Source organism: Triturus cristatus, chromosome 4_2 (genome assembly GCF_964204655.1).
Source record: "Triturus cristatus chromosome 4_2, aTriCri1.1, whole genome shotgun sequence".
Taxonomy (NCBI): domain Eukaryota; kingdom Metazoa; phylum Chordata; class Amphibia; order Caudata; family Salamandridae; genus Triturus; species Triturus cristatus.
The window spans coordinates 128,922,771-128,939,594 of NC_140586.1; the positions used below are offsets into that span (position 1 = coordinate 128,922,771).

The 16,824-nt window shown below is 42.7% G+C and overlaps 1 protein-coding gene across 2 annotated transcripts in view; it reads left to right on the plus strand.

Moving 5' to 3' along the window:
* TFCP2 (transcription factor CP2) overlaps window positions 1–13,086 on the plus strand; it is a 295,496-nt gene extending 282,410 nt beyond the window's left edge. For both annotated transcript variants that reach the window (XM_085600782.1, XM_085600781.1), the window contains exon 16: window positions 10,478–13,086. In XM_085600782.1, coding sequence (XP_085456908.1) covers window positions 10,478–10,515 — 38 coding nt within the window. In that variant the 3' untranslated portion in view covers window positions 10,516–13,086. The remainder of the gene's footprint in view (window positions 1–10,477) is intronic.
* Window positions 13,087–16,824: the final 3,738 nt, after the last annotated feature.

A 16,824-nucleotide genomic window follows, 5' to 3' on the forward strand; every position in this document is an offset into this window, starting at 1 on the left:
GATCATATATCCCTGGCTCTCAAATCTCTTAAATGGCTCCCTATCGAAGGCAGATCTGCCTACAAAACCGCTTGCATTACTCATAAAGTCCTCCACCAAACACTCCGCATTACCTCTCAAAGAAACTCCACACTGCGGGCTCCACTCGACCTCTGAGAAGCACCAACACCCTACTCCTAATCCCACCTCTGCATAAAAAGAAAGCCACACAATCTCGCTCCTTCTCTGGCAATGTCCCTATTATCTGGAATGCCCTCCCAAAAAACCTGCGCTGTAATCCCTCCTATTCTAGTTTCAAAAAAGACCTCAAAACCCACCTCCTAAATTATTATTTGGGTTCCTAACCTCTGTCCTACTCCAGATTTCTTATCTATCACACTATATTTGTTCAGTAATTATATACCCTGTTCTCCTGTTTCACCATTTACCTAATTACTTAAATGTATAGCTCCTGCCCCTGTTTATTTATCTGGTCTTGTATAATGCACATGTTGTCTGTACTTTGTAAATTTTTGTTGCACTACCTTTCATATGCTTTTATACCCTATGTGCCTTATACTATCCTTATCTTGTAAAGCGCTCTGATACCTCTGGGTCAAGCCAGCGCTATATAAAACCTTCAAAATAAATAAAATAAATAAATAGCATCTTTACGGGCCAGCTGTCGATACTTCCCTAGAAAAGATGACGAAAGACACGGAAAAGTCCATGGGGCCCCTATAATTAGCTTCTAGCAGGGGTTCCTTTCGCCGCTCCTTTTACAGGGGTGGCTCAAAAACAGTGTCCACAGAGAATCCCTCCTCTTATAAGGGTAACGACCAATCTATCTCCTCCAGAGATTCGAGGAGGCTACAGAGGAAATTATAAGGGAAGAGGCAGAGGTAACTCCACCCGCACTTCCCTTGCCAACTAACGGTGACTTCCCTCCGCTACCCCCGATCATTACACTCCTGTCGGACGACGCCTCTCACAGTTCCTACCTGTCTGGAAGTCAATCACCTCAGACAAGTGTGTAATACAAATTATCTAGTATGGTTACTGCCTGGCACTTACCTGCGCTCCCCCAACTATTCTTCCAAGAGAACGTGCAATGTCACCAGAACATCTCACCCTCTTAAAACAAGAGATTCTCTCTCTGTTACAAAAACATGCGATAGAACCAGTCCCATTACATCATCAAGGGACCAGAGTGTACTGCCTGTATTTCTTAATTCCAAAAAAGGATGGCTCTCTCAGGGCTTGACTAGACCTCAGACAGCTAAATCTCTACATTCAGTCAGACCACTTCCACATGGTCACCCTCCAACAGGTGCTCCCATTGCTTCAGCAAGTCGACTTTCTATCCACCCTAGATTTAAAGTACGCCTTCTTCCATATTCCCATTCACCTGGCCCACAGAAAATATCTCGGGTTCATGGTGGACGGACAACATTACCAATTCAAAGTTCTCCCGTTCAGGGTAACTACAGCACCCAGAGTCTTCACCAAGTGTCTGGCAGTAGTCGCAGATCATTTAAGAAGACAACACATTCACGTCTTCCCTTACCTGGACGATAGGCTAATAAAAGCCAGATCACAACACAGCTGCATACATCATACTCACAAAACAGTTCAGCTGCTTTCACAACTAGCTCAAAGCAAATGGAGATGGGCCATACCTCAAAAAATATATCTTCTTGCAAAACACCTCCCAGGAGTAAACAACCAGATTGCAGATCTGCTCAGTCGTCAAAGAAAACAGATCCAGCAATGGGAACTACATCCTGAAGTTCTCCTCCCATTCTTCCAGATGTGGGGCTACCCAGAAATAGATCTCTTCGCCACACACCTCAACGCAAAATGCCCAAGCTTCGCGTCCAGGTATTCTCACCCATTGTCAAAAGGCAATGCGCTATGGATAAATTGGTCAGGAAAATTTGCTTACGCTTTTCCACCTCTCCCGCTAATTCCATTAGTGGTTCAGAAGCTCAAACAACATTCCCTGACAATGATCCTAGTTGCTCCCACATGGGCTCGACAACCATGGTTCACAACTCTGTTGGAACTATGGGTAGTTCCTCACCAAAAACGGCACCTCTCCCCCAGGCTTCTCACTCAGAACCATGGAGAGATAAGACATCCAGATCCCAGTCAACTCAACCTTGCAATCTGGCACTTGAAATCCTAGAGTTTGGCTACCTTAATCTTCCGCCAGACTGCATGAACGTCATTAAAGAGGCTAGACGCCCTACCACAAGAGCATGCTATGCAGAAAAGTGGAAACAATTTCTAATTTACTGTACAAACAATAAAATCAGTCCACTAGATGCTTCCATCCAAAACATCATTTGCTATCTGTTACTCATACAGCGTTCTAACTTAGCATATACATCTATACGCTTACACCTTGCTGCAATAGCTGCGTACCTACAAAACAAACAACACTTGTCTTTGTTTCGAGTGCCTGCTATTAAAGCCTTCATGGAAGGACTCAAAAGAATCATTCCTCCTAGACTTCCACCCTCTCCAGTGTAGAATCTTAATATAGTCCTTACAAGACTCATGGGTCCACCCTTTGAGCCATTGCACAAATGTGAACTACAATTTCTCACCTGGAAGGTGGCCTTCCTCATAGCCATCACATCGCCATTTTTACAAATTCAGCAAAATAAAGTGGTTCTTGGGACTAACCCCAACTTTTTACCTAAAGTCGTTTCTGCATTTCATCTCAACCAGTCTGTTGAGTTACCCCTTTTCTTCCCTCAACCAGAGTCGGTGGCAGAACGTGCTCTTCACACATTGGATGTTAAAAGAGCCAAACTATATTACATTGAAAGAACTAAATCTTTTAGGAAAACTAAACAACTCTTTGTTGCTTTTTCACCTCCGCATAAAGGCAATCCCTTATCAAAAGCAGGTATTGCACGATGGATAGTGCATCCAAATATGCTACATTAAAGCTAAGCACTCAATAACAATTCCCCCTAGGGCGCAATCTACACGCAAACTAGGTGCTTCTATGGCACTCTTAGGGAACATACCCTTAGATGACATCTGCAAGGCTGCAACATGGTCTACACCACACACATTCACAAAGCACTATTGTGTAGATCTGTTAGCAAAACAACAAGCTACTGTGGGCCAGACAGTTTTAAGAACACTATTTCAAACCACTGCAACAGATACAGGTTAGCCACTGCTTGGGAGATAACTGCTGTATAGTCTATGCTAAAGCATATGATCTATAGCTCATATGCTTTAAGTGGAAAATGCTACTTACCCAGTATGCATCTGTTCTTGGAATATAGAGCTGTAGAGCCATATGCGCCCACCCGCCTCCCCGGGTACCTTTATCTGTTGCAGTATTATCTTACTTAGATACACTATACATGGACATCCCTTTACTGCTTTTACTAACTCCATCATCACCCTTACTGCAAAACAATCCGGGGATGGAGTCAATGCCCATGCGCACTATCACCGAAAAGGGGAGTCACCTACCTCGTGACTGCAAAGAATTCTTTGAACAAAAACAAAGTGCAAACATCCGGACCCAACACTAGATGGCGATCTATGCTAAAGCATATGGCTCTATATGCCAAGAGCAGATGCATTCTGGGTAAGTGGCTTTTTCCTTTCTGATGGAGACTTGTAAATGCAGATTCCTCATTTTACGAATATCCCTTGTGCAAGACTGGATCTGGACCATGCTCATTGCAATTGCCTTGCAAGTAGATAGGTAGCATTGTGCGGCTCCGTGTCTTATCAGTCCAGCAACTGATGTTATGTTGGGGCCACTATATCTACACGACCTCTTTGCACTGACATGTTTGTTTCTGATCTCTGTCCGTGCCATCAGTCTCAGAGCCCATAGAAATCAGAACATGTCAGTATGCAGATCTCTACATGGGGATCTTATTAATGGACAATGTGAGTCAATTCCACAGAATGGTGAGGGGAGCGTGTGTCAGTGAGAAATCTGTGGTTAGATAGTCTGTACCAGAAAATAAGTTACCAAAGATAAGTAGCTGGTTCTTTTGATAGAAACTTATAATTGCAGATTCCTCACCTTGTGAAGATACCAAAGCATTACCTCTCCAGGTGGTGTGTCCGTGGAATGGCTTAGACTATGAAATCCTGGAGGACAGAACGGGTGACGTGCCCTTCACGCTAGACCTGACTGAAATGTGGAGAGACACTCATGTAGCAGCCTGGCAGGTGTCCAAGACTGGCACACCCAATGCCAGCTCACTGGTGGCAAACTTTGCTCTGCTGCAATGAGCACGCAAGCCTTCTGTGGCTTGCTCCTTGGCTAGCCCAAAGTAGATCTTAATGCATAGTACTTTGTCAGGTAATGGTTCTTTTTTGGACTGCTTTTTCCTTTTTTGCTCCAGAGAAGCCCACAAATTGATAAGTGTCCAATCTATGGTTTCTGGTTTGGTCCATGTGAAACAGAGAGCCCTCTTAGAGTCAAGACTATGGAGCTGTTCCCCCTAGAGCTTAGAAAGCTGACCTACATGGAAGGGCGTCTTTACTTTCATCAGGAATGCCACTTTCTCCGGAGGATCAGTTTGCCGGAAAGGACATATATGGCTGTTGCACAGTCGAGGCCTGGAGTTTGCTCACTCGATTAGATAGTCTCAAACAGAAAAAAACCTTACAGAAGGTAAGTAACTTGTCATGTCTGTAATCCATTTAACTGCAACTACCAGCCGCCACCTGCCTGACTTGGATTAAACATGATTCCAGTCAGAAGAAAGATCAAAAGAAAGACACAGAGGTAGAACCTTGAAGTTTCTTGTTCCGAACCTCTAAAAGATCTTAACACTAAATTGGGGAATCAGTTGAATGATCTTTACAGGAAATAGTTGAAATGCTTCCAACTTTCATCATCCTGGATATGAAGCCTATCCCAAACTGGACCTTAACACAAAGCTCCCTTGACCTAGAGGATTGCTCCCATCCAGTTATCTTACCTTTGACCATCTGGATCTGTTCCAGTTACATTTTCTTCCTTATAGCATTCACCTCCTGCTCCTCCATGTTCTCTGCTGTAGGAAAGGGCCCCTTTTTGCATGGTTACCCCCTAACGTTTTGCCAGATATCTGATACCAACTTGACTGAGTGTGTGCTGGGACCCTGCTAACCAGGCCCAAGCACCTGTGTTCTTTCCCCAAACTCTACCTTTGTTTCCACAATTGGCCCAACTCTGGGCCACATGTAAGTGGGTAGAGGATGTAGCCATACGGCTAGAACGGTCGACCTCCAAGCTGGGGAACCGGGTTCAAGTCTCTGCAACGATGCTCATCATCTCCCCGTGCCTAACAAAAAAAATAATTAATGTGTACATCTGTAACAAAACTTGTGCTCATGTAAAGCGCTCTGATACCGGATATCTTTGGGCCTAGTTTGCGCTATATAAAACTCTTTTAAATTAGAAAAAAAAAAAAAAGTCTCTTGTAAAAGGTACCCTATTACCGAGGGCTTTTTGACCAGAGAGGGCCTCTGAGGGCCTCAGCAGGCCTCAGCATGTAGTATGTCACCCTCTGAGACCCCTCACCTTAACAGCGCCACTGCAGCCTGCGTGTTAAGGTGCAGACCAAACTGAAGAGTCGACATGGCACACCTCCATGTTTGCTATGCCGCCCAATGCTGCCTGTGGCTTGGGTAAGTCACCCCTCTAGCAGGCCTTACAGCCATAAAGCAGGGTGCACCAGATCTCAGGTGAGGGCATAGCTGTATGAGCAATATGCCCCTACAGTGTCCATGCCATTCACAGACATTTAGTGCAAAGAAGCCATTTTGAGTACAAGGGCTGGGAGGCTGTCAAAGGGTGTAGTCACCCTATGGGACAGTCAGTGGCTACTGCTCCCCTGAGCCATGTTCCTCAGATTCGACGGACCAAAAGAAGAAGACTGAAGACCACCGCTGCCGGACCAGGAACTGAACTGCTGCAGAAAGAACCCGGCGAGAACCCCGCCACCTGTAGCAGGTTCAACAACTGGACCTTTTGTCCTTCCAAGAAACCCTAGGGACCTTCCAGCATTCAAACAATCTTCAAGAATCTCCCTTTGGGCTGGAGGCGCTAGGACCTTGAGGACCAACACTTATGTTAAAGCGACTCACGCCTACAAACCGAACCCCGATACTGCTGCTGTAGAGGACCGGCACTTGTGTTAATGCAACTCTGCCCTGCCAGAAGAAAGCACCGCAGCTGGATGGCGGCATCTCCGAGGCAGCCCAACTCCTCCATCCCCTGTGCATCTCAATCCCCACTACCCCAACTGCTGGGCTGGTGGTGCCTCCCTTTGACCTACAGTGATTTGCTGATGACGACTGCGACAGTACCGGCGTTGGCAGCCCACTAACTCCCATTCATCCCCATTGTCCGCCGCTTTGCCCGAGAGCAAACATCGTTCCCGGTATGGACCGCTGTGACGTATGTACTTAACCCCGCACCTTTCCAGGTGCCCCCAGTCTAGCCTTGTGTTTGGCGAACTCTGCATCCTGCCGCCCCAGTGCCGTTGGCGGTGCAGTGCCTGACTTAAACTGACCCTGCCCAGGGCCAGTCTGAAAACCCCAAATACTGGAAAAGTAAGTTGCATACTTAACTCCTGATGCATAACTCCGTTTTCCTTCCTTAGGATTGCATTGCATTTTATCTATTGCATACAACTCTTATCTTTTTCAAGTAATAAATGTTAATGTTTCGAATTGACTATACCAAAGCATTTCCAAGACCAAAAAGTATTTCACTGCCTTGATGAAAGTATTACCTACCGGAAAAGTCTACTTATCTGTAGCTGAGTACAACTTGGTTCCAAAAATAAAAGTAATTAAAGTAGTATTTTTGCAAAACATTGCTCTGGAGTTAGTCATTGAGTGTGTGTGTTCCGGTCTTGTATGAATGGGGTACAACAAGTGCATTAACACTACCCTCTGATAAGCCTAACTGCTCAGCCCAGCTAACACTAAATTGAGAGTAAGGTATTATCTACTTCAACTCTGCCATACCTTTGGGGGCCCACTGGACTCTGTGCACACCATGCCTTTTTTTGGTATAGTGTATATACAGAAACCGCTTCCTACATCTGGAATGGGCACTAGGCGAACTGCAGCTTTATATAAAGCTCCTTAAAAATATTTATGGAGTTTTAAATAGTGTCAACATAGTTACAACCGTGTAAAGTATAGCTATACACATTGCCTTGGAGAATTCAGCAGATTCTCCTGAGCAAGCAAAACCACTATTCAAATGCATTGGAAGACGAAAACGTAGTGAAAGCTTGTTTCAATGAGAAACATTCTATTCAAGAGCGTTAATCCCTTCCTACAAAGCCTCTTCCATTGTATGGTCATATCTGATCCCTCATCAGTTTGCTGACCTTTTGTATATTCAAATGCAGAGGGTGAGATTTCATATGATGTCTCTGCAAGACTGCATAAGATTATCGAAGTCCGTGCTCAAGAAACTGAGAAGACATGCTGGTGCTTTCAGAGGGAGCTTTAGATATGTCTGTTAAGACATTTGGAGAGGAACATGATTAAAAGAGTAATGTTCCTACCTCTGGTCCTGTCTCAGACAGTAGTGGTGGATGCCTTGTGGCTAGGATGGGGAGCATACTTCAGCGTCCTGAAGATTCAGAGGAAGTGTTACCAAAAGAAGTGTATGCATCACATAGTCATGCTACAAATAAGATGGCAATCTTTGCACTGAAAGCCATAACACTAGGATGAATTGTTCCATACGTCCTAAATCTGGCATGGATGGGTCTCCAAGTTCATTTCATAAAAGTTTCTGGGGCAGCAACACCCGAGTATAGAAATAAACCTTCCCAAACTGCTTTCGTTATTACTCTAGTAATTAAATGAGATTATTTTTTTTATTGGAAATATATTTCCCTGGTCGCCATTGCTCTTGTGTGATTAGTGGGAAAGAGAGTCTACCCTAACAAAACTCGTACAATATTCTGATATTTCTGTCTAAATTAATGGCAGGTTTCCATGTAAATCAGGGTATACCCAATTGCTTGTTGTGCAAATCCTCCTTCCCTATCAAGAAGTTCATCATCACACCCATTAATGTAAAAAGGACCCTGCACTATTTGTAGATCAAGAACAAAGCCTGCACATCAACTGTTTCCGTATTATGACCGTATCTGTTATGAAGATTGCAGCATCTGAACTGCCCATATCTTGTTTTATTGGATCCTGCATTCTATGGTACTTCCACAAGGCAAACTAAATCATTTGTTGAAAACCTCAGGTTCATTTGATGAAGAGAAAGGTAACTAGCACTGCCTTCCTCAAAAACTGCCTGTTGCTGAAATCTGCAGGTCAAATATGATGAAATCAGTCCACCGATGTGCGATTTATTACCTAGACGTGAATTTCTGAGAGGATGCCTAAGTTACACTATCTTCAGTTAGAACCTTGTTTGGTTAGTTGGCATTTTTCCTTTGACTGTCTCTCCTTTTACACTATCTACGCATAGTGATTACTCCTAGAAGAGTTGGAAATAAACTTGCTATCTTAATATTTGTTCATGAAGTTCTGTGTAATGGGAATCTTTGCCCACTGGGTGCACTGCCTTCCATTAAAATCTCAAGACAGCACTGGAGTTTCACAATGAACTGCAGATTAAGCCCTCTTCAATTGCAGAGACTGTTAGGTGGCCTAAAGGCACTGTGCTTCTATTTGTTTCTAGTCGACTCACTACTAGAGCTTGGACTAATGTTCTCGCAGAGAGTGGTAGAATTTGAAAAATTCTACATAGCAGTCGCACATTATGGAAGCACCTACCAGTGGTATCCAGAATATGGGCTTTCATAGAGAGGGTTTGATACATTTTTATACCAAGATTCTTCACAGATTGTTTAGGAGTTGGAGCTGATCCTAGATGGGAGGGCCACCACTCATTTAACCACAGAGTGTTGGCTTTGGCGAACAACATGATCTCAGTCTTATCATAATTCAGTTGTAGGTAGTTGTCAGTCATCCACCCAGAGATGGCGAACATTCCTTTAGCAAAACGTTCTTTAGTTGAATCTAAATCAGCATCAAAAGTGAGAGTCCGCTGCGTGTCATCAACATAGAAGATAATTCCCAAACTAAAAGGCTCAGCAATCTTAGCAAGGAGTGCCATATATATGTTGAACAGAGTGGGGCTCAAGCATGAGTCCTGTGGAACACCCTTATCTAAATACATCTTACAGGAGTTGTAGGGGCCTAGAGTGATAGTTTGGGATCTAACATCCAAGAAGTTATGAAGCCATTTGGGCACAATCCCTCAAATGCCAATCTCATGCAGCCTCTTCAAAAGTCTAGAATGAGAGACCGGATTAAAAGCTGCAGAGAGATCCAACAGCACTAGCGTGGAAGGGGTGCCTATGACCAGAGCCAGTGTCAGAGAGTCGATAACTGCCAACAAGGCTGTTTCAGTGCTATGGCCTTGTCTAAATCCGGACTGCGAAGAGTCCAGAATTATATTATTTTCTAAATAAGATGTAGCAATGATATGGGACGATAGGTAGGATGTTAGGGTCCAGATTGGTTTTCTTTAAGATCGGTAGAACAAACACAACTTTCCAATCACAGGGAATAGTTCCCGTTTCCACAGTGAGGTTGAATATAGATTGAATCACCAGAGCAAAATGTCTAGCTAGAGACGCCATCATTTTGGGAGGGCAGATATCTGAAGGGGAGCCTGAATTAGCTGAAACCAGAGACCGCTGGACCTCTTCCAGAGAGAATGTTTCAAACTTACTTAATTTGGGGGTCTCAACAGCTCCCAGGTTGGATTCCCTGCGGGGTATGCAGCTGTCAATGGTAGGCTGGGTATTGACCTTTAGGTAAAGCTGTGATATTTTATCCTGGAAAAAAGTAGTGAGAGAGTCGCACAGTTCCTGTGATGCTAAAGAGGGTGGTGCACAGTCCTGAGGGCTGGTAAAATCGTGAATAATTTTAAAGAGAACTTTTGGTGCATCTCTTGCCTGTTTAATTTGATTGGAGAAAAAAAGCTTACACATGGATCTGATATTACTATGGTATCTAGACAAAGCTAATTTGTAGGCGTGTTTGTCCTGCAGAATTGTGGTTCTGCGCCATCTTCTTTCTAAATTTTTCAAGCCGATTTCTCAGTTTTGAACTCTGTAGTAAACCAAGGCATGTTAACAGTTAATCAAGAATTTGGTGTCCTAGACTGACTCAAAAGTTCACATGATGGAAATGTGATCAAATTATTAGACTCTGGACACAAATTAGATGTAGGGATGGAATCATTTAATTTTTTGATTTATAGTTCTTTCATCTCAGACTTTTTGTTAGAAACAGTGTCATATGTTATATTACAAACTATGGTACACAAAACGTAGTCGGTTTGACCCAAACAGTTCTTTGTAATTAAACATCGCTATAGTTTACATTATAGGAAAATACTGTATATTAAGTTATCCTGGGTGTCATGCCTACTAACTATGTTTGTTTCTTTTGTTCACAGCTGAGACCAATGATAGCTATCACATCATCCTCAAATAGTTGAGTCGACGATGGACTCTGCTTTCTATTCCTTGCCATGAAGATTGATCACCTGTTCCAAAAGAGCTTGAGTGCAACTCAGGACTATAGGTTCAAGGGTGAAACCTTAAAAGAACAATCCTTTTTATTCTCACATTGGCTTGTTTGCCCAATGAGAGACACAGTGGCTTCTCTGGCATGCAGGCTAAAACAGGATATGCAACTTTAAATCTAGTAGCATCTCCATTTCTGCATAAATATACGTCCAGAATTTCACCGTCTTCTTGGGGGATGTATTCCCTTGCTACAGCCAGAAGAGTCCAGTTGTCACAGAATAGATGCTTGGGGTGTGCTTTTGGTACTGAAACTTGTACGAGATTTTATAGACCTGTCTGGACTACATCACAGAAACGTAACCGCTCCCCATTTTAACTTTATCCATAGTACTCCTTCTCTGATTGAAATGACAAATTATTTCCCTTTCGACTGTCCTTTGAGCTTGAGGCTCAAAGGAAACCAAGGTAACTCGGTCCCTGTGTTTAGCACATGCTCCAGAGTTTTTCATTTTGTTTAGTTGTTTTGAATCCCCAAAGGCCTTCCAAGGCTACATTCTGACCCATGTTTTTCCACTTTGTGTTTTATCAGTGTGAAGTTGAGGTTGATTCTGTTAGCTAAACTCCTTCCTCTTGTGGCAAAGCCTATTCCCTGCTCATGGAGCTTCATCTTCTCACCCCCTTTTTTATCAAATATTTTTCTGTGTACCATTTTTGTACTCCCTTTTTGTTTTAAACATTAGTACCTGTACTTCTTTCTGTGTCCATACCTAGAGAGTGGCATCTGAAAGCTATGTGTGCCAGAGTATTATTAATTTTATTCAAATGTTTTTCATGTTCAGTTGTTTTTTAATATACCCTTTCTGCTCCATATTTGTCTTATAGAAACCATCTCTGTTCCACTGTCTGTGATGTTTTATGTACTTTGCCTAAAAACAAAATGTGACTGTATTTTTTTTAATTCCTTTTTCTTTCCTTAAGGCTCCCATTGTAGTTCTACTTCTTGGGAGATGGTGAATAATTATATTTTGACGATGATCGTCTTTTTATTGGTTCAAATTTAGGGTGAGACATGTAAGAAGTAGCTGTGATTTCGTGATCATACTAAGACCTAATAAATCAAACATGCCAAAATGTATTTGCAATTGTTAGACACACAAGAGATTCTGGGTAAAACAAAGAACAAAGGGAAATCTATGAAACTGGGCATGCAAGAGGTCTTACCATTCCTTTGGAAATATAGAATCCCTGCTTCCTATTTGGCTGACTAATTGAGAGATTTTGTGCTTTTGAGATGCAGAGTGATTTTGTCCGTGATCTGCCATTTGGCCAAAAAACGCAGGGGTCCTAACGTTCTAGACACACCATTGTTAACTTTGAAAAAACAAAAATTGATATGAGTGAACTTTGCACAACACAATGTGGTCCATTTAAATTTATTTGTTAAAGCAGGTTATTGGTGATTAAGTGTATGTATTTAATGGGGAATATATAGTCTATTGCAAAGTAAGACCAATATCCTTCATCAACTAATGCATAAATTATTTAATATGTTCTGGATCCCAAGTGAGGGGATGCAATGCCATGGAGAATGCCATGGAGAGGGGATTAAAGGTTTGGATAAACACGCTCAATGAAGTAGTCCTATTGGGTCTGACAAATCAGTTTGAGCCCACTTGTGGTAAGAATGAGTATTTTTTCCTAGATATATGCATTTTGGATTGTTGGCGTTCTCACCCAGTGCATCTGCATGGCTAGCATTATTCTCCAATGATCAAACATGCTTTGGTGGAAGTGTTGTGATTCTTGAACTGCCGTTTCCTCCAAGTGAACCTTTACAGGGTAACAAACCAATATCTGCAGCATCCTGTGAGGTGATATATGATCAGTGAAGCAACAGAGTAAGCTATTTGACAAATCTGGAGCAACCTCTTCTTTGCAGGTTTCCTCAGGGGGCACAGTTGTGTATAAATTAAATCGGATATAGGGCATTCGAGTTGTAATGTTGATGTCTGTCTATTCTTTGTAAATGTATATTGTACTTCTTTAATGCTCTGTAGATTGGCATTTTGTACCTCTTTCAATTTGTAGTCTTACAGTATGTTTGGAGAAGTAGTCTTGTTGAGTAAACGGGGACACCCAAACACACAAGCGCAAACACTCTTATAATGTCTTTTATAAACCTAGAGGTCAAATAATTCATATTTTGAATTTAGTACCAATATAATGTACCCAAGTGCATGTGTGTGGTCACCTGTTAGCAGTACACCCCTCTTTTTTTTCTTTGAGCGTACTGAAGGGGCAGTGCTGTTGGAGTGTAACCTTATTAATATGGAAGGTTGCATTGTGTGTGTGCAGGATACAACAGGGCGAGGTACTAACCAGGCAACAGATTTCAAGTCTGTTTTGTTTGTTTTCATATTGCCTTGTAGTATGGGTGACAAGTGTAAATATTGTGAGCTGAATGTTTAATTTCTGATGAGATTTTGTTTGCCTTACAACAGAAAAATAAAGATACACATTTTGCACATTGAGATAATCCACTTTTTTGCAGTAGGTTTATTGTGTGTGTTAGTTGCCTGCTCTAACTTTGGCAGGGTTTTCTCACTGCTTGAACTTTGCCCGCTCACACAATTCTTACCATCTCTCCAGTTACATTGGTGATGATGTTTGCCTTTTGATTGGCTTAAATTCATTGTTTTTTCAAAAATATAGTTGCAGTATTAAAAGGTGTACATTAGAAATAAAGTGAAATATAAAGTAAGTATCCATATGCATTTTGGTCAATCTGTAAAGGAACATATACTATTTGTATTATGACATTTTGTGCACAAAATGGACTTATTCTAATCTGGACTTTATAAGAAAGGGTGAAATAGCTTTGATTGCTAGATGAATCATTGTGACCATCTTACTTTTTGGGGAGAGGAATATCTTGATGGCATTTTGGATTTTAAAACTCTTGCCTCTCTGCGGCAAAACCAGTATTTCAAACTGTGCATCACATGCAGTAAACAGTTTTCTCCCTACAGAACAATATTTTACTATGCCGGAATTCGTCAGAGGTCAATGAGAATCTTTTATGAATTTCCTCAAAGGGCACCATACCAAAGAAAACCCCTGGACTTCCAAGTGGGAAAGAAGCTCTTACACTTGGGTAGGAATATTTGGTACCAGGTCCCATCACTGATTCAGCATTACCTGTTGCAATAAATCAGAATTGCAGCCCCTCCCTTTTTAGGTACCTCCATTTAACTGATTGGATCTTTCGACATGCCTGCATGGGAGTACCTCTTGATAAAAATGCCCCATTTCTTTTTTTTTCTTCAGAATTTTATGTAGCGCAAACTTGACCCAAAGGTATTGGGTATCAGAGCGCTTTACATGAGCACCTTGCTTACACAAGGACACATTCATTTTTGTTAGGCACGGGGAGATTAAGTGATTTGCCCAGAATCACTGGATGATGAGCGTCATTGCAGAGACTGGAACCAGGTTCCCCAGATTTTACATCAACCACCTTAGCCATTAGGCAACATCCCCTCCCCAATGTCCACAAAAATTGATCCTCTAGTACCAGTCGATCAATTCAAACGTGGCTGTGTGGTACCAGAAAGCAGTGCCCCTCCCTTGTAACTCCATGATAACAGATAAGCCACTCTTCGATCAATGGTGGCGCTGTGGACCTCCAGTGCTTGGTTATGTCCTGTTTGGTGAGTAGGCACCCAATTCCCACTAGTATCTGCTGTGCCTCGAGGCCGTCCCACCTTGGGAGCTTGTTCTAGTGGGAAACGTATCACCTCCCCTAAAAAAATGCTATCCCAGTATTTACATATGAGGGAGCATTCCCACATGGTATATATCCAGTTCCCAACTGGGGCTCCACATTGGTGGCACTCTGAGTTTGGACCCTACCCATCTGCTATAACCTGTGAGGTATAAAGTAAACCCTGTGAAAGAATTTTAATTGGATCAGTCTGATGCGTGCTGGAATCACTAACTGCCTGACTACCATTTTTAGCTTTGATCCAATCTTCCACATCCATCTCTCCAGTGTTGTTGATCATTGGTCTCTTAGGGATGCCATGGTAGGAGCTATATTATTCACAAGCATCCTGTACAACTGGGAAACGCCCTTGCCACCAATGATCCCCATCATGAGTATAGGCTCCATGGGTTAGTAATCTGGAAGAGGATCGGGTCCATTCCCCACATGTTCCAGGATGTGTCTCAGCTGTAGCTATTGGAAGAATTGTGATCAGTTTAGGTCGTATTCTGAGATCAGTTGTTCAAACGAAAGCATGTGCCATTGTGCCCACACATCCCCTAACTTTGAGATACCTATCTTATCCAATTTATGAAACTTTTACGGGCCTGGTGTCCGCACAAGCCAATTTACCCAACCACAGTGGTGTTTCCCTCGTAAGTTTCCTATTCCACCCCATCTGCTTCAGGGCTCTGTGCCAGCACTCCACAGGGATAGCTTTGACGGATGACCCCCATGAGGGAATAGTTGTGCCATACAGCCAGGACCACAGGGCAGAATCTTGGAAACTTGCCACCTCTAATCTAATGGCTGGGTCTCCAATGTCACCGAACACCCAGTCATTTATGGGAACTATCTGTGCTGCCCGTAGTACAATTGTATGTCTACTGCCCCCAACCTCCCATCGAGTGCCGATTGAATACACCTGGTGTGCGCCACCCTCAGTTGGAAGTCACCCCAAATATAGCTGTTAATCTTGGATTGCAATCTACGGAACCACTTAGGTGGTATCCTATATGAGTAAGTTTGATGGGTACACAACAATTCAGAAAGCGAAATCAATTTAAATAATGCAGTGTGTCCTAGGAGATTGAAGGGGAGGGAACTCCATCGTGACACACGGCCCTTGACTTTGTGCTTGAGGCATACTAAATTATTGTCTAAGCAGGTTTAGGGTCGGTTGATATCTGTATCCCCAAGTACATAAACAGGTCCTGCACCTGATAGAGATCGAAGTGCTGGTATGGGTGATCAGCAGCTCGTAGTAGTCAAGGGGACCAGTCTCGATTTACCCCAGTTCACCCAAAGTCCTGACACGTCACCCATAGACCCGCAACGTGTGTCAATCGGGGAATCGAGGCCTTGAGCTTCTGCAGGAATAACACCCATCGTCTGCATAGAGGGATATGCAGTCCTCTGCACCTTTTGCCCACTTCAGACCCCACAGTTAAGCATCCATTTTCCATCTTTAAGTTGTTGGATAAAGGTAGGTCTATAAGTAGGCATGAACAGTGTCTTATATTTAGTCAGTCTAATACCAAGTTGAAGCTCATTTCATAAGTTAGATCCTAAGGTTGATCTGTATTTTCTGCACAGTTGCTTCCAACAAAGAATAAATATTTTGTTGAAGTATACCAGCGGCATTCACTTACCCCTTGTTGTGAGTGTGGCCAACCCATGAAAGAGACTTATGTGTCAACAACCAAAGTATGGAACTTTATTCTGGCCTGAATTGAAAGCCAGTGTGGCAATACAGCAAATGTACAAATTTTGGAGCACCAAAGCTTATCGTGGCTGCATTTTTTAAGTCTACTTGTTAGTTTTCCATACATCACAGGAAAATAACCCCAACATAATTAATGTGAGAGCTAAAGATTGCCCTAGCAACAGTATCACTGGCTTGTTCGTAGTTTGTTGCTCTGTTGTTTTCTACCTCCTTCTGTCTTGGATGACTTTTCAGCATCGTACAGAAGACTCACCATTCCAGGTTTTCTTTTCTTAGTTATTCCTCAACCCATCATTGTTGCAGATTGCCCTGCTCGACAGTCACCATGTGAATGCTGCTTCTTCTGGCCCATCGCCTTTTCTTTTCTTAAATTCTGGGGCTGGATAATTGGTCATGTCCTTAATTTTGGGTGAAGTGAACCTTGATTTGGACTGTCTTGCGCATTCTTGCGTCTTCAAGCGATGGATACTTGTTGGGCCACTGTTTGGCCTTTGCGTGAAGACGTCATGGTGCCTGGCTTTCCGAATTTCATAACTCATCCTGGCCTGACCAATCATCATCACACAAGAGCATGATGATGATCTAATGTTTGGACCATGACCACCTTGCACTGTCTTGTTGAATGAGTACCCCCTCGGTCACAAACCTGCGCATCCCAATCTCAATCCATGGGATACTTCTGAAGTAATAATGCTGGCTCACATACCTGTTTTTGTACAAACAAGGGTAACACTGAATGAAGTAAGCACTTTGTTTAAGTTCAAGTACACACCTAATAAACCTTG